At 61.1% G+C, this 16198-nt stretch overlaps 1 protein-coding gene across 1 annotated transcript in view; it reads right to left on the bottom strand.

Moving 5' to 3' along the window:
- The window catches only part of COL7A1 (collagen type VII alpha 1 chain), a 31452-nt gene that overhangs the window by 3560 nt on the left and 11694 nt on the right, over positions 1-16198 (bottom strand). Inside the window, exons 38-107 of the mRNA XM_045080308.1 lie at positions 16153-16179; positions 16016-16069; positions 15811-15873; positions 15663-15722; positions 15522-15557; positions 15274-15318; positions 15159-15194; positions 14761-14805; positions 14642-14677; positions 14468-14500; positions 14084-14116; positions 13864-13917; positions 13728-13787; positions 13599-13634; positions 13412-13492; positions 13268-13303; positions 13037-13081; positions 12788-12859; positions 12543-12587; positions 12264-12290; positions 12032-12061; positions 11831-11911; positions 11718-11753; positions 11606-11641; positions 11438-11518; positions 11151-11186; positions 10723-10785; positions 10482-10526; positions 9442-9477; positions 9333-9368; positions 9134-9229; positions 8978-9013; positions 8843-8878; positions 8688-8735; positions 8350-8385; positions 8090-8212; positions 7803-8003; positions 7679-7714; positions 7546-7599; positions 7294-7362; positions 7173-7217; positions 6982-7044; positions 6760-6804; positions 6363-6398; positions 6202-6237; positions 6018-6062; positions 5789-5821; positions 5648-5710; positions 5522-5557; positions 5362-5442; positions 5164-5232; positions 4999-5034; positions 4880-4921; positions 4677-4721; positions 4543-4587; positions 3825-3860; positions 3682-3741; positions 3437-3544; positions 3182-3253; positions 2979-3014; positions 2427-2486; positions 2285-2329; positions 2027-2062; positions 1880-1915; positions 1744-1800; positions 1525-1596; positions 963-1034; positions 718-753; positions 341-421; positions 55-108 (exon numbers count right to left, since the gene is read on the bottom strand). Of these exons, the coding sequence (XP_044936243.1) occupies positions 55-108; positions 341-421; positions 718-753; positions 963-1034; positions 1525-1596; positions 1744-1800; positions 1880-1915; positions 2027-2062; positions 2285-2329; positions 2427-2486; positions 2979-3014; positions 3182-3253; positions 3437-3544; positions 3682-3741; positions 3825-3860; positions 4543-4587; positions 4677-4721; positions 4880-4921; positions 4999-5034; positions 5164-5232; positions 5362-5442; positions 5522-5557; positions 5648-5710; positions 5789-5821; positions 6018-6062; positions 6202-6237; positions 6363-6398; positions 6760-6804; positions 6982-7044; positions 7173-7217; positions 7294-7362; positions 7546-7599; positions 7679-7714; positions 7803-8003; positions 8090-8212; positions 8350-8385; positions 8688-8735; positions 8843-8878; positions 8978-9013; positions 9134-9229; positions 9333-9368; positions 9442-9477; positions 10482-10526; positions 10723-10785; positions 11151-11186; positions 11438-11518; positions 11606-11641; positions 11718-11753; positions 11831-11911; positions 12032-12061; positions 12264-12290; positions 12543-12587; positions 12788-12859; positions 13037-13081; positions 13268-13303; positions 13412-13492; positions 13599-13634; positions 13728-13787; positions 13864-13917; positions 14084-14116; positions 14468-14500; positions 14642-14677; positions 14761-14805; positions 15159-15194; positions 15274-15318; positions 15522-15557; positions 15663-15722; positions 15811-15873; positions 16016-16069; positions 16153-16179 (3720 nt within the window). The remainder of the gene's footprint in view (positions 1-54; positions 109-340; positions 422-717; positions 754-962; positions 1035-1524; positions 1597-1743; positions 1801-1879; positions 1916-2026; positions 2063-2284; positions 2330-2426; positions 2487-2978; positions 3015-3181; positions 3254-3436; positions 3545-3681; positions 3742-3824; positions 3861-4542; positions 4588-4676; positions 4722-4879; positions 4922-4998; positions 5035-5163; positions 5233-5361; positions 5443-5521; positions 5558-5647; positions 5711-5788; positions 5822-6017; positions 6063-6201; positions 6238-6362; positions 6399-6759; positions 6805-6981; positions 7045-7172; positions 7218-7293; positions 7363-7545; positions 7600-7678; positions 7715-7802; positions 8004-8089; positions 8213-8349; positions 8386-8687; positions 8736-8842; positions 8879-8977; positions 9014-9133; positions 9230-9332; positions 9369-9441; positions 9478-10481; positions 10527-10722; positions 10786-11150; positions 11187-11437; positions 11519-11605; positions 11642-11717; positions 11754-11830; positions 11912-12031; positions 12062-12263; positions 12291-12542; positions 12588-12787; positions 12860-13036; positions 13082-13267; positions 13304-13411; positions 13493-13598; positions 13635-13727; positions 13788-13863; positions 13918-14083; positions 14117-14467; positions 14501-14641; positions 14678-14760; positions 14806-15158; positions 15195-15273; positions 15319-15521; positions 15558-15662; positions 15723-15810; positions 15874-16015; positions 16070-16152; positions 16180-16198) is intronic.

Genomic DNA, 16198 nt, shown 5'->3' with positions numbered 1-16198 from the left:
GGTCAGACGTAAGCCCAGGCCCCGCAGCCACCCACATCCCCATCACCTCTATACCTTATCTCCCTTTTCTCCATCAAGGCCACAGGCTCCCTTTACCCCTCGTTCACCCTGTGGGGAAGAAGCAGTTGGAAAAGTCACTTCCAGATAGATCACCTGGTCACCCCTGATCACATAACCACTTTTCAAATTGGCCTCAGACACTCTAACCTCTGACCTTCCAACCCCTAACATGATACCCCACATCTGATCCCAGATATCTGACCTCTGACCCCAGATACCTTGCCCTCCAACATCAACCCCCCCGCCCCGGCCAGGAAAACACCTCGGCCCCCCTTCCCACCTTGAGACCCCGGGGACCCATGAAGCCAATATCTCCTTTGTCTCCCCGGACACCAGGAGCTCCATCCTTTCCTGGGGATCCCTGGTGAGGAGAGGGGTCAATATGAAGTCAAAGAACTAGGGGGGGATCCAGAGGAATCATTCTGGATGAGAGGAACAGAGAACGTCACAGGGTGAGAGTTACTGCCGGAGGCCAGAGGTACTGCACGGGCAGGGCTTCCCGAGGGCAGGGGTCACCATGTGGGATCATCACAGCAGTTACTGTGAAGGTAGGGGCCCCCAGGCAGCATGAGGACACCACTGTAAGGTCAAAGGCCAGCACATGAGGACAGGGACCCTGTGGGGTAGAGCATCTCTGTGGGAGCGTGGGCGACTTACCGGGTCACCCGGGCTCCCTGCAATGCCAGGCTCACCCTGTGGGAAGCACAGATGGGGGAGGGCAGTCCTTCAGTGTGACTGTCCCCCATGACTCACGGGGACTCCCAGGCTGCACACACATCCTATGTGAACACACATGCGGCCAACAGCAAAGGAGACTGGAAACCCTCCAACGATCAGAGGACACCCACAAGACAGATGTGTGTGATGGGTGGTTCTGGGTCTATGCCTGGGGTAGGGCTGACCTTGGGTCCCGTAAGTCCACGAGCTCCCAGCAACCCGGCTGAACCCTTGTCACCAGGCTCTCCTTTGGTGCCCTGTGGGTGTGAAGGGGAGAAGGGCACAATCAGGACCAGACCAGGCTGGGGGTTTGGAGTATGACAGGAACCTGCCAGGTGAGAGGAGCTATAGCCAGAGCTGCTCCCACCCACTGCCCCCAGCGGGGCTCAGTTCTCAGCCCAGACTCTCAGATCTGGGTCCCTCCCTCCTACCACGGGGGCCCCAAACCCACCTGGAGTATCCCTGACCCCTGAGAAGCTCCTTGTCTGTTCCCAGAGGGCCTCTCCTGTCTGTTCCACAGAGCTCCCTGGTGAACTCACATGGAGGCCCTCAACCCCTCCAGAGAGCCCCCATCCTCTCAGCCACCCCACAGCATTGCTACAGCCTCCTGAACCCCCTTTCCTCTAACCCTTCCCCCAAAGCCCCCTATCCTCCCCTCTTATCCTCACAGACCCTCAACAGAGCCCCCACAGCCCATAGAAACCCTCTCCTGACCCCACACAGAGTACCCCACCCTCTTCCCTGTACCTTCTCTCCAGGGTTCCCACTGTCTCCACGAGGTCCTTTGTCACCATCTATGCCTGGAAGCCCTCGGTCACCCTGCGTCGGGGGTCAGAAGTCAGGGTCAGGGGCTGGAGGGTCCTCACTATCTGAGCTTCGGTTCTCGGATCCCCTGGCCCAGCCCCCCGAGAAGCCCCTCCCACACCAAAGGGAGACCCAGTTTGGACATGGGCCAGATCTACTCACCATGTCCCCCTTGGCACCCCGTGGCCCTGGGGGCCCCACAGCCATGGCTGCGTCACCCTGAGTGGACAGGGGGCTGTCAGAGGGGTCCAGAGCACCCTGAGTCGTTGCCTCTGCCCTCCCTTGTGCCCACACTCACCTTGTCACCCTTTAGCCCTGAGGCTCCGGCGTCACCCTGTTGGGTGAAAAGTGTGAATCTCTCCAAAGCAGAGGGGTTCCAAGTCCTGAATTATAAGATCTAGCCCCACCCCCGCTCACCCCAGGGGCTCTTCCCCCCTGTCCTTACCTTCTCCCCACGCTCGCCCCGGCTGCCTGGGGGCCCCTGTATGAGAAGACAACAGTGAGCTAAGAGAATTCAGGGACATTAGAGGAGAGGCAGCTAAGGGGGCAGGGGTAAGGCCCAGGGGACCCAGGGGATAGGAGAGATAAAGGCCCAGAGAGTACATAAAAGTGTCAGAAGTCTACAGAATGTGTTCCAAGGGCACAGAGGGTACAGGCAGGGGACAGAAGGCACACCGCTGGCGCTTTTCCTAAGGGGACCCACCATGAGTCCTCGGGGTCCCTCCAGGCCGGGCCAGCCATCTTCACCCTGGAAGATGACATTAAGTTCATTGACTCAGAAGTTGGAAATCAGAAGTGAGAGCTGTGCTAAAGGGAGCCGTGGCTGCAGAGTGGGACATACATACCCGGACACCTGGTTCCCCACGCTCGCCGCGGGCCCCGGGCAGACCTGCTCCAGGGTCTCCCTGGAGAACAAGAGGGTACCGGGGATATCCAAAGGGAATCAGTGGGGGACAGAGGGGGACAGATAGGGTGATGGGGGTCAGTAGAGGTGGGAGGGGGTGACAGGGAGTGGAGGTTGTAGGGGTGACAGAGGTCAGTGGAGGCAGGAGGGGTGGCGGGGGCCAGTGGAAGTTGCAGGAGGTGATGGGGGTCAGTGAAGGCGGGAGGGGGTGATGGGGGTCAGTGTAGTTTGTAGGGATGATGGGGTCAGTGGAGATTGTAGGGGTGAGGGGGTCAGTGGAGGCAGAAGGGATAACAGGGATCAGTGGAGGTTGTAGGGGTGACAGGTCAGTGAGGTTGGGGGTGACGGGGGTTAGTGGAGGCAGGAGAGGAGGATGGGGTCCAGTGGAGGCAGGAGGGGTGACGTGGGTCAGTGGAGGTTGCAGGGGTGATGGGGGTCAGCAGAGGTACAGGGGTTGATGGATACAGGGGAGCCAGCAGCCTTGCCCATCTACCTTGTCTCCTTTGAGTCCAGAGGCCCCGGGCACTCCCTGCGGGCAGAATAAGGTGAGGGTTCTGTGCCCCTCAAAGGCACACACACACACACACACACACACACACACACACACCCAGCCATGCAGTGTGTCCCGGTCCCCATGTGCACAGATCCCAACCCACAGGAATCAGACACATAGGACGTTGGGGCTCTTCTACTCACCGTTGACCCTGGTGGTCCAGGTGGCCCTAAGGGACCTGGGGCTCCCTCTCGCCCAGGGAGACCTGCCAGACCCTACCGGAACAATGAAGGAAAGCAGCAGAGGGTGACTTGGGGACCTTCCTCCCCCTTGGCCCCTCCAAGACTGGGAGCCCCCGAGCAGGGCCTGGGCCCCCTTCTCCTCACCTGCTCACCCACTACCAGAGGCAGAGGTCCTGAACTCACCAAGTCCCCACAAGCTGCTCCCAGCATGCTTACCCGCTCTCCACTGGGGCCTGGCTGACCCATCTCTCCTCGAGGGCCTGTCTGACCGGGGAATCCGACAACACCAGGAGCACCGGGGGGGCCGGGAGGGCCCACATCTCCCTGGAACAGAGACAGCAGAGGGAAGCGTGGTCCCCACAGGGCTCCTTTCCAGAACTAGCCCCCGAATGCAGTCTTCTTCACCCTTCCAGCGCGTTCCCTGCCCACTGCCCACCACTGGAGATGGGGCATCAACTTACCTTCAGACCTAGAGGACCAGCTGGCCCAGGGGGGCCCTGGACCCCCACTCCTGGGTCACCCTTCAAGGGAGAGAAGGGTCAGGTCAGGCCCAGAGAGTCTCAGGAACATGACCTCCACCAGGAACACTACAGGGTACACGTACCTTATTACCCTTGAGTCCAGGAGCCCCTTTTTGACCCTAAAATAGTGAAATTGAAATAGCACTTAAGAGGAGCAACATGAACCCAGAGCTGAGACGTGGCCCAAGAATATTCCCAGGGCCGCTTAGATGTGCTCCTGGAGACACAGGACTCAGACATGTACACAAGGACTGACTCACAGGAGCTCAGAGGTGACCATAGTGAGGGCACAGAGGGCAGCTCAGCTGTGAGCACAGATACAGGGGAGTTTGGGCATGACTACAGACATGTAGTGCTCACACAGGACCAGGGGCTTGGGGACCTCAGATGTGAGCACAGATGGGACATCCGAGGAACACGCCAGCGCAGGAACTCAGAGCCACCCCAGGGCAGGGAGCTGAGAGCCAGAACTCCAGGGCTGGGGGACCCGGGAAGCATAAGCAGGTGGCCAAGGAGAAGCCCCCTCAGGACACAGCACTGAGCCTGGGGGCAGCGGATAGGAACCACACATGTGCGCTCAGACACACCAAGGAGCAGGAGACCAGAAACAGGCACCAGGAAGCAAAGATGGCGCCCCCACCCCCCTACCCCGGGAGCATGGAACCCAAGAGAATTAATCCCTGTGTGCCCCCAGGAGCAGGATCCTGAATGCTGGAAGGTGCACAGGCCTGGGAATGCAGCCTCAAGTCCACAACTGCACTCCTCCTCCCAAGCTCCGACATGCCCAGACACCAGACTCACATCTTCCCCAGGGTCTCCAGGCTCCCCTGCACGGCCAGCTTCACCCTGCATAGAAAGGGTGGTAAGCGGGTCTAGCCACCTGACCTGGCCCCCCTCAACCCAGTGCTCTGGCCCTTGGGCTGGGCCCAGCTCACCTTCTCACCCCGAGGCCCTGGCAGTCCTCGGTCACCTTTGGCCCCCTGTAGAGAAGGGACAGGAAACAACATGGGCACTGGGGTCACTGATAGAGGATACTCAAGGAAGGAGGCATGAAGCCCAGGGTCAAATGCAACCCTTATTACGGAAGCCGAGGATCACGTGGATGGGTGAACAATGCTGTTGGAGGCTCGACACTCACCGGTTCTCCTACCAGGTCTCCCGCGAAGCCTCCAGGCGCTCCCTGATAAGGGACATGGGTCAGGCAGATGCCTCGGCCTCCAGCACTTGGCCCCTCCCCCAGGCCTCCCCCACACTCACCTTCTCTCCCTTTGCTCCAGGGAGCCCGACCACAGCCTGCAGAGAATGCCCAGTGAGTTACCTCCTCCCCTGCCTTCTCCCCGGCCCCATATGCCATCCCGGATGGGAGGCCGGCACTAGACATGGTGAGGCACAGAGATCAGGGTCAATCAGGGTCAGGATCACCTGTCCAGGAGCCCCCATGGGTCCAGGCTCTCCTTTAGGTCCAACAGGGCCGGGCAGACCTGGTGACCCCTGTGACAGAGCAGAGAGAAGGACTCAGGGCCTCCCCCGCAACCCTGGTCCTGGGGCCCTGCTCTTCTCACCCTCCCCGCATAGGCACCCGTCACAAGCCTGAAGCGAACCTCCCCCTGGAACACACACCGGCACGCCAGGCGCTCCTCTGTCCCCATCTTTTCCGCCGGCACCATCACGACCTGGGGCTCCCGGCTTTCCTGTCTCCCCCTGCGAAGGAGGAGCTCTGTCAGGGGCCTGCCTGCCAACTCGTGACCCCTGGAGCCCGGCCTCGACCCCCAGGACTCACCACTTGTCCGGGCAAACCTGGCGCCCCCTGAGGACCCTGAGGGAGACAAGTCAGATGTGAGGGGGACAGGGGAGAACGTGGGACTCAGAGGGCAGGACACGGTGTCCTTGCAGGGACCTCACTCACCACCAAGCCTGAAGGTCCAGGAGGGCCGGGAAGTCCCACGGCTCCAGTGGGTCCAGGCAGACCCTGGGCGAAGAAGGAGTTCAGAGCGAGGCCTATGCACCCAGCTTCCCGTGGCTCTCACCCATGACCTGGGCCACTCACCCGTCCTGGTGGTCCCGTCTCTCCGGGCTCCCCCTGCCAAAAACCCAGAGAACACATCACCCACAGAAGGATAAGAGGCTCCTCAGTCCCTGTCCATGAGCAAAGGCCCCAGGGAGAGGACACCGTGGTGCTCAGCCCCACTGCAGGGCGACAACATCCCTGGTGTGGAGCCGGCTCCTATGACCCGCCTCTTCCTGTCAGCCACACACTCGCACACACCCGTACTCACCTTCAGGCCAGAAGGACCCTGGGGTCCTGCGGGACCAGCAAGGCCCTAGAAAAAAGTAATAAGACCAGGGGACAGGGTCAGAGTTATCCGTCCAGGCTTGGGGAGTCACACAGACGAGGCCAGGCGCATCAGTGGGGACCAACGCCCAGCCCACCCCACCAGGCCGTGCTCTCCTGTGACTCACCGGGGCACCGGGCGGCCCAGGGTCTCCATGGCCACCCTGTTGGAGAGAGAAGGAGTCCGATGGGGAGGAGCCAGTGCCAGCCCACCCCCTTGTGGGAGTACATCCCTTGTGGGATGGGGTAGGATGGGGGCAGGAGCAGGGAAGGATGCAAGGGTACGTACCGCTGGGCCAGGGGTCCCCCTCGGACCTTGCAAACCCTGGAGAGAGAAGGGGGCTGCTGAGCCTCACTCTGGGTCCCACCTTCTGGAGCCCACCTGTAGGCTGCCACCTTCCCCCCAAGGTGTAGATCACCCCACACCTCGCACCCAAGGACTGCTCCTCAGGGGTAATACATACTGGCCTACACACACACACACACTGACCTACACACACACACACTGACCTACACACACACACACACACACACACACACACACGTCACACGTCTGCACTCACGCTGAGGCTCGTGGGCACGACGCCCCTGTCACTAGTGACATGTGCCCAGAGCAGCCAGCACATGGCACAGAGCAGCTGTCCCCGGGAGCCCAGGCCAGGCTGCACCCCCCCACCACCACTTACCGGCTTCCCTTCGGGTCCAGCCACCCCACGCTCTCCCGGTAGGCCCTGGAGAGAACAGATTTAAGGCCCCACGGTCCCTCTTCCTTTCCCCATCCCGCACTCCCCCAGACAGTCCCAGGCAGTGCAGACTCCAGGCCAGACTGCACTGCAAGAGACTGGGGCTGGCACGGGCCAGGCTGGCGGAGGGGTTGGGGGGGGGGCTGGGCCATGGCGCAGACTCACCGGGTTGCCATCAAGACCCCTCTGTCCAGGCTCTCCCCGGTCTCCTTTGAGGCCCGGCACACCCTGCAAGAAGAAAGGCAGGTCCTGAGCCCCTAGTCACTATCATGCACCCACACACAGGCCACCCCTCGTGGGCTCCCTTAAAGGAATGGAAAACATGGTGTGGGGTCGGGTGGGGGGGCAGGCCTCACCCGGTCTCCTTTGGGGCCCCGGTCGCCATCGCTGCCTGGCTCCCCCTGTAAGGATGACACGTCAAGCTAGGCCCTGGTGCCAGGGCAGAGGGCGGGCCCCCAACTGATCCCACACACTGACCTTGGTGCCCTTGAATCCAGGGGGTCCTTGCATTCCAGAGAGTCCTGGCCCTGGCTCCTCCCCAACCACCTACACATTCAAGGTCACAAGGGAGAGAGGCATCTGTCCCAGAGTCATGGAGGGGTCATCCCTGCTCGCAGGATCCCACAGTGGTTTGGGGCAGGGACACCACATGGAGCTTCTGGGGCCCGAGTTAATGGTGGCCTCGTGGTACCCAGAGTCACAGGCCTAGGGCAGGGCCGGGCTGATCACCTTGGGGCCAGGGGGCCCAGGAGGTCCAGGGAGGCCAGGAGGGCCGTCTCTCCCCTGCGGAGAAGAAGGAAATGGCCGGGCTGTCCCAGCACAGCGCCCAGGCAGTCCCGCCATGGAAGCCTCCTCAGCTCACCTGTTCTCCGCGTTCTCCTTTCTCTCCCCGCTCTCCCTGAGATGCAAACATCGGAGCCATGTCAGGGGGCACCCAGCTCCTCCTGGGCCCACATCCCCAGCCCTCCTTGGCTAGCCTCACTCACCCTCTCTCCCGGCCTCCCTGCCTCCCCCGGGGCCCCGGCCCGGCCTGGGAGCCCAGGAATGCCAGGCTTCCCCGGCTCCCCAGCAAGGCCGGGAGGTCCGGGGGGGCCCCTTTCTCCAAGGGCTAGGCCTGGTGGCCCCTGAGGGCCAGGGTCTCCGCGATCTCCCTTCAGGCCGCGTTCTCCAGAGAAGCCGGTGGGGCCCTGGGTGAACAGAAGAGTGAATGTGTGGCCAGCTGCGCAATGATGCCGTCCCCAGGGCGCCCCCGCCAACCCGTGGACACACACACCTCCTTGCCGGGGGGCCCCCGCTCGCCTGGCTCCCCCTTAGGGCCACGGCGCCGCTCCGAAATGGGCAGGAAGCTGCCGGAGCTCTCATTCCAAGTGTCCGTGATCTCCCGCAGGGTAGATGTCTGAGTGATGGCAAGGGCTTGGGGAAACAGGGCCTGACCCTGCAGCCACCCAGGTTCCCCTCGCTCAGCCATGTGGGCACCACTAGCTCCGTGGGGCTCCCCATGCATCCCCACTCCCCAGCCCCCAAACAACCTACCTTGATGCCAATCGTTTCCAGCAACCGCTCCACATTCTGGGGACAGAAGCTGGGGTGAGGGGCGGCCCTCAGAGAAACTTCCATACCTTCTTCCCCAGGCCTCTGGCCCACAGGACTCTTTAGCACTGGTGCAGGTGACACGGGGCTCTAGATGCCCCTCCCTGGTGTGTCCCCATTGCCCGGCACCCCTAATGTTGGCTGTGGGAACCCCAGGAGGGCAGGGGACTGAGCGCACGGCACAGAACCCGTGGGGCCTCATGGCAAGAGGGAGCGGGGAGGGGCGGCTCCTTCACGCCTGCAGCTTCGAGTCAAGGACCGGATCCTGAGGCTTCACTCACCCCTATGCTCCCGGGATCTCCTCTCAGGCCACGCTCTCCAGGGAGGCCCTGGAGACACCAAGAGACAAGCTGCTGGACCCAGTTTCGGGGGGAAGTGTGTGTGCCTAGCTGCGAGCTTCAGCTGCCTAGTCACGTAAAAAAGGTAAGGACCTCACCTGTTCCCCTTTGGGTCCAGTCTCCCCACGCTCACCCTGAGAAGGAAGAATGATCAGGTGGGAGAAATGCCCCAACTTTGCTTAGCCTTCACGATGCCCCTGACCCACCATACGCACCATATGCACCACACTCACCTTGGGGCCTGCGTTTCCTGGGACCCCAGGAAAACCCTGAGATAGGACAGAACACAAAGCGGTCACACAGGATCATGGCATCCCAGGAGGGTGTCTGGCGGGAGCATAATGGCCCCTGTCACTCCCAAGTCCTGGAACTCCCCTCCTGGTACTCACCTGCCCAGAGGGGCCCATCTGCCCTGGGAGGCCTGGGGGGCCCTGAAGTCCCGGGCTACCAGGAGCGCCACGCTCACCCTTGGGACCATCGCGACCCTGTGGAGGACACAGCCAACATCAGGACCCCGAGACCCTGGGGTCTGCAAGACACTGCAGAGTCGGGATCTGGGGTCAGATTGCAGAAGAATCCAGCACTCACCTCTCTCCCAGGGGCGCCTGAATCTCCCCTCTCTCCCTGAGGAAGACAAGAGCGCTTTACACAGGGCCCGAACCTGGGGCCAAACCAGACTCCAAGTGAGAGGCTTTACCTTCCTCCCATCTTCTCCAGGGTCTCCAGGTTCTCCCTGTGGGCAGAAGATTCACATCAGCCTCCAAATTCACTTTCATTGCTGTCTGCCTGCAAGACACTGGCATGGTGGGCCTCAGGTGACCATATGTCTGGGTCGGTAGTTCCAAGCCTCCGTGTGGCTCAGAGCAGGGCCTGTGACCATCTGAGTGCACTGTGGCACTCGGAGGGCACACCTACGGGGCTCTGCTCACCTCGCAGGTAACTGCCCATGGCTTTTGTCTCTGGCTTTCCAGATGTAGCTCCACATCTACGTGCCTCTGGACATGTGTGTGCACGTGTGTGCGTTAGCGTGTGTAGCCTTGCATGGGTCTGTCTGTGTGTCCTGGCAGGTGACCCTTAGTAGGTGTCACCTACTAAGTAGTCTGTCTGCACACCTTCACCCACGTCTACATATGGCCACATCATGTTTATGTGAGATAGACGTGTGTCCACGTGTCCCTGGTGACTTGAGAATCATCTGTATGTCCCAGGATCTGCCCATAAGTCTTGTGTGTGTCACCCCGATACATCTGGCCATATGCGTACGAGTGACTGTGGATATAACTACGTGTGTCACACGCCAGAGCCTTGGACGTGTGTCTCACCGTACTTCAACGCAAGTCCACATGTGGCCCGGGTTCCACATACGTCTCGGCACCTATGTGGGCTGGGTGAAGGTGCCTGCGTGCCAACACGTCTCCAGGTATCCCTGAACGTGGCTTCACACCAGTATGTCTGCACCCCTCCGTCTGTGCCCGTGGCTCTTGGCCTGTGCCCGTGGCTGTGTGTGATCGTGGCAGCTGTCAGCCCATCTGGGCATCATTTAGCGCGGCCCCATGGCTCACCGTCCACAAGACTGCATGCATGTGCACGTGGAGGTGTGTTTCAGGGAGTATGTGTGTGTCCGGGGTAGGACCGTGGGTGTGGACGCATCTCAGCAGGGGCCTTAGTGTGTGGCCCATGCGTGTCTGCACACCTGGGCTGTGTGCACCTGTCCCTGTGTCTGCTCTGGACACTCACGTTTTTCCCGTTCAGGCCAGGCTTGCCATCCTCTCCGGGCTTTCCCTGTGGGGACAGATCACTGATCAGGAGTCAGGGCCTGGGGGAGGGGAGGAAGGAGGCGCCCTGCTGGCGCAATTGGTAGTGTGTGACTCTTGAATTCAGAATCATGAATTCAAGTCCCATGGGGGGGTGTAGAGAATACTGAGGTTTTTTAAAGAAGTACATAAATGAACTTTAAAAAAAGAAATCTCAGTCTCACCTGGGCTCCAGGGGGGCCAGGGGGGCCAGGGGGGCCATGTTCTCCTCGGAGGCCCGGAAGCCCCTGGAAAAAGTCTTTGCTAGGACTGAAAGAGCCACTAAAAGAGCCCCCAAAGTACACCCGTGGACTGGGGAGGACCCCACTGAGATCCTCCTTGAGGACAGAGATCTTAAAATTTGGAGGTTTCATTGAGATCCCCTGAGGCAGAGACCCCATTGGTTAGGGATCCCCTGCTAAAACTCCCCAGGGAAGAACCTCCAGGACCTGGGGGACCTCCTCAGGCCAAGGCAGAGAAGGTCAGAAAGCTGGACCCTGCTAGAGCCTGCTTGCCAGGGACAGGGCTGGACCAGCTCCCACTGCTCCCACTGATGCTGCGATGTGATGATCAGACCGAGCTGCCCTCCGTCCTGACATCTCCCATCACTTACGTCTCTCCCTGGGTCTCCAGCTTTGCCCGTAGCACCCTGAGGAGAGACTCAAAGTCAGGGAGTCTGCAGTGATTGTGGGCTCAGGAGGACTACCTGCTGACATGGCCACTAGTTCCTGTGAACTCAGGGCCTGAGGGGCACTCACACCCCCTATCCAGGAGGGGTCTAGGAGAAGCCACAAATACCCCATCTGTCCCCAGAGCTCAAGACCAAGAAGACCCAGATGAGGCTGGGGTCACGTGAAGAGGGAAGGGGGGCATGACCAGGCAATGACCGTCACAACTCACGTTCAGCCCGGGGGGGCCAGGGGCTCCTGGTTTCCCATCTAGCCCACCACGGCCATCTAGGCCAGGCGGACCCCGATCACCCTGAGGAAAACAGAGAGGTAAGAGGCCACAAAGGATAAGACAGACCTAAGAGCCTGGCTCACGGCTAAAAACCCTCCCTGCCCTCACCTTCTCTCCTGCTGGGCCTCGGACACCTGGGTCTCCCTGGGGAGAATAAGGTCAGATGAGGGGTGAGGGGAGGAGGGGGACTGAAGCTGCTGGGGCAAAGAGCATCACTCACCTGCGGGCCTGGAGGCCCCCGAAGTCCACTGACACCCTGAGGATAAGGGGAGGAAGAAATCAGAACCAGGCCTTCCCAGACCCACACTTCCTCCAGGGACCAATCACACTCACCCTCTCCCCAGAGGCTCCAGGGGGGCCTGGGTCACCCTTGGGTCCTCGAGGACCCTCCTGTCCACGGTCCCCAGGTTCTCCCTGTGGCAGAGACAAGCTTGTTGAAGGAACAGCCCTACGGTCGCAGGCACAGCCAGTCGTGGAGGCACTGGGATGCTTCCTGTGCTCCAAGCCCTGCTCCAGACCCCCGGACCCTGATACCTTCTCTCCAGCTCCAAGTCCGGGCTCCACCTGTCGGGAGGAATGGCCCGTGAATGGTTCAACAAGGAGAAGCGGGGCCAGTGAGGGGCTGTGGGATCAGTGGAGCTATCAGGAGGCCATGGGGGACACGGGAGCCATCCCACCCCACTGGAAGGAGTGAAGGGACACCATACAGCATCAACAGGGGCAGGCAAGGGAGAGGATGGTAGACCAGACTCAGCTCAACTCTTACCGGCCGTCCAGGGAGTCCTGGGGGACCCTGGGGAAGGAAATGATTATGGGCAATGAGGAGCTCCAAGGTCCCAGGGCATGGCTCAGCTCTGCCCCAGCCTCAATTCTGCTCCTAGATTCCCTGAAGCACCCCGATGCCAAGCCCCAGAAGGCAGGTCGGGCCCGGAGGTGGCCATCAGTGCTCCCCACCTTGACCTTCAGCGCCCTTACATGGTCACTGACCAGACCAAACACTGGAAATCTGCATTCCTCCAGAGCCCAGGATACTGGCACTACTCACCGGCTCCCCGCGGTCCCCCTTGGGTCCAGACGGTCCAGGACTCCCCTGCAGAGAGTCAGGGCGTCAGGATCATCAAGATAACTGGCAGGTTCAGGGAGTTTGGGGCACAAATTGAGGACCCATGGGAATCCTGGAGGCCTTTGGAGGTTGTGATGAAGGGGTCCCAGAAAATTGTGAGGACCTAGCATTGTAGGGTTGGGCTGGGAACCAGATGGTTGGGGTTGGGGTCAGGGGTTAGGACTCACGTTTCGTCCATCCTCTCCAGGATCTCCTTGGTCTCCCTTCTCACCCACAGGCCCCCGAGCTCCAGGTGCCCCCTGGGAAGAGCAGCTGGCCTGAGACAGGCCCTCCCAGCATGTTGCAGGCTTCCCATGACCCACCCCCCATACTGCCCCAGGTTCCCCATCACCCCCAAACCATGCCAGAGTGTCCCATCACCCCATGCCTCCTTCCAGACTCTCCAGCACCACCTCACTTCACCCTGCCAGCCTCACCCGAAGGCCACGCTCGCCAGCTTTCCCAGGCAAACCTGGATCACCCTGGTGACAGAGAGAAAGCCACACTGAGCGGGTGGGTTGGACTCAAACTGACTCGGGGGGAAGGGGCAGAGAAGAGCCTGGCCCCAGGTGGACAGCAGGCAGGGGAATGGACTGGATGACCTGGTGGCGCCCCCTGCCCAGTGGGATCCTAGTTCAAGGGTAGGGGTTCGTGGGAAGGAGTCTCACCGGGGGGCCCTCGTCACCTTTCTCTCCAACTTCACCCTGTGGGACAGGAGAATTAGCCCCAGTTCCCAGATTCCCCCATGAGGCTGACAACATCCTACTCCCCTGTCCCTCAGAAACCCCCTCCCCCAACTCCAGCTTTCTTACGTCTCGTCCTCGGGGGCCGACAGGTCCTGGGGAGCCAGGCCTCCCCGGGTCTCCCTTCTCTCCAGGAGGCCCCAAGTCACCCTGTGGAGGAGGCAGAAGTGAGGTGAGCGGGACGCAGGTAGCAGCCAACTCTTGGGGGGTGGTAACCCCAGAAACCTCCAGGTTACCCAAGGTCACAGGTACTCACCGGGGGTCCTGCTCTTCCGGTGAGGCCAATGGGACCCTGCAGGGCATGGAAGGGGGGACTCATTTGGAGCTCTCAGGTGCTACCTCATCTCCTTCTGTCACACAGCCCCCCAGTCCCACATTTACTCACCCGGTCTCCAGGGTCTCCCTTGGGGCCAGGGTCTCCAGGAAGAACCGAGCCGGGTGGACCCTGGGTGGGAAGGATCAGAAGTCAGGCAGCACAGCCTTCACCTGCCCGACCCCCTAGACACTGTCCCCTCACTCACCCGCTCCCCTTTGACTCCTGCTGCTCCTCTGGGCCCAGGGGGCCCCACATCTCCCTAGAGGTGACAAAGGCCATCAACCATCAGCACCAGCCCCAAGTCCCATGAACCAGCCCCCACCGCCGCCCTGATCCAGCAATCCTGCCCCTCAGGGGCCTCCGGCAGGCCCTATGACCTTGACCTCAACCCTGTGTCAGCCTCCTTTCCCTCTTGTCAAAATTACCTGTTCTCCTTTGGCCCCGGCACCGTCAGGTCCCTGAAAACAAATAGGACAGACACGCTTGGCCACACCTGGGCACCGCAATACTGTGACTGACAGGCGATGGGGTTATATCGAACTACAAGTCACAGAGCTCGTCTCTGTCCTGATGTCTCTGCCCGGCTGGGAGCCAGGCAGGGGTTACACGGAGCCAATGACCTACGTGATGGTCACAGGGTCACAGGTGACAGCCAGGAGTCAGGAGGGGTATTACAGCATAAGGAGAGTCACAGAGCTCTTAGCTTGCCCAGGGCCCCAAGGTTACAGGGTCCTGGCCTGGAACACTGGTCTACACGCAGGCCAGTGTGCAAGGAGCTGTGCCCAAAGTCCCATCCACCCTTTGCTCACCACTCCAGGGTCCCCAGGGCGACCAGGCTCCCCCTGTGGAAAAAGGACAGAGGCGGGGATGGGTCAGAGACCCACCTAGGAATCCACGTTCCCAATGTCCCACCTACCAAAATCCCTAGTATGGAGCAGGGGTGGGAGGGCAGGGAGAGGACCAGGCCCCAGGCAATGACCCACCTTCTCTCCTCTGCGGCCGGCGGGTCCCGGTGGCCCCTGCATATGGAAACAGTGTGAAGCCAGAGTGGGAGGAACATGGGAAAAGCCCTCTCCCAGTCCCACCACGGTCACAGACTCACTTCGGGCCCCTCGGGTCCGGGACGTCCAGCCACTCCAGGCAGGCCCTGGGGAAGAAGAGCGGACATGCTGGTCCAGGGGGTGGGGGCAGGAGATGGTGGCAGACAAGCGCTAGAGACTGCAGGGGTGCTGGAGAGAGGGTGCGAAAGGCCAGGATTCAGGTGGCAGGGGTCGAACTCAGCGGGGCGACAAGAGACCATGTCAGTGGAAGTCAAGGTTAGTTCAGTAGAGTCAAGAAGTTCAAAGCAGGCCCCAGGGGTTGAGAGTTAGAGCCTGCATGAGCAGCAATTACGTGAGCAGAGGTGGAGGGGCAGGGGGAGTCTAGGCTGAGAAGTCAGAAGCAGGAAGGGGCACAGAACTCGAGTCAGCTGGACACTGGCTTTGGGGTCAGAGGGCTCACCTGGGGTCCCACTGGGCCGGGGGATCCACGTTCGCCCTGATGGAACAGGATAGCTCAGAGCTGAGTCTGACTCCAGAGCCTCTGGGGCCCAGAGAGCCCCCTGGGGTGCACTCACCTTCTCTCCGGCCTCACCCACAGCCCCTTTCAGTCCTCTGTCACCCTAAGGGGAGACAGGGAGGGTGCCTTGACTGTCAAACCCCAGAGAAGGTGTCTCAACCTCTAGCCATCCTGCCCTGGAAGCCACAGCCTGTGACCTGGTGAGAATCCTCTTCTCCTGACCCCGCCCCCCACGGCCCCCAGACCTACAGCAGTCCCTACCCAGTGTGTCACGTTCCACACCTGACCCTCCAAAATGGCACTTACTTTGGGGCCAATGTCTCCAGGAGGTCCTCGTAGGCCCTAGGAGGGGTTCAGAGATTTGGGTTTGGGCATAAGGAGAGCGTAGACGGTGGGAGGCCAAGGCAGCTGGGGCCGCCCCTCGGAGCCCTTGCCCCGTACACTCACCCGCTCACCCGGGCTCCCAGGTTGTCCTGGGAGACCTGGGGCTCCGTCCTCACAGTCACCCTGAAGGAGAAACAGATGAGTAGAAGACCCTGCCCCTGCCCCCGCCCCCACCCCAGAACTGAGACACCAAGGGGATCAGGCTTCCTACTTTTTCTCCTTTCTCTCCGGAGGGGCCAACTGGGCCTTGGGGTCCGGGGTTTCCAGGAAGACCCTAGGAGAAAGTGAATAAAAATGTGAGCCCCAAACTGTGAGGGCTAGCACCCCCCGCCACTGCTCAGCAGAGCCCCAGCCCCAGGATCCACACCCCTGGGCATGGCCCCAAGCTCCCCAGCAGAGCCTCAGGGCTCCCTTACCGGCAGCCCAGGCTCGCCTGGACCAGTGCCGCCATCACCTGGTCCTGGAGGGCCCTGAGACAGAATAGCAGGTGAGATGACAACCACGAAGAATCAAATACCAAGTCACCCCCAGGACACTTTGCCCCTCAACTTACCCGCTCCCCACGATCGCCTTTGTCACCCTGAAAGACAGATCATGGC

This window comes from Mustela putorius, unplaced genomic scaffold (genome assembly GCF_011764305.1).
Source record: "Mustela putorius furo isolate JIRA1106 unplaced genomic scaffold, ASM1176430v1.1 tig00000095_pilon_pilon_pilon, whole genome shotgun sequence".
Taxonomy (NCBI): Eukaryota; Metazoa; Chordata; class Mammalia; order Carnivora; family Mustelidae; genus Mustela; species Mustela putorius.
The sequence above is the reverse complement of the archived record's forward strand: the minus strand, read 5'-3'. Positions and strand labels throughout refer to the sequence as shown.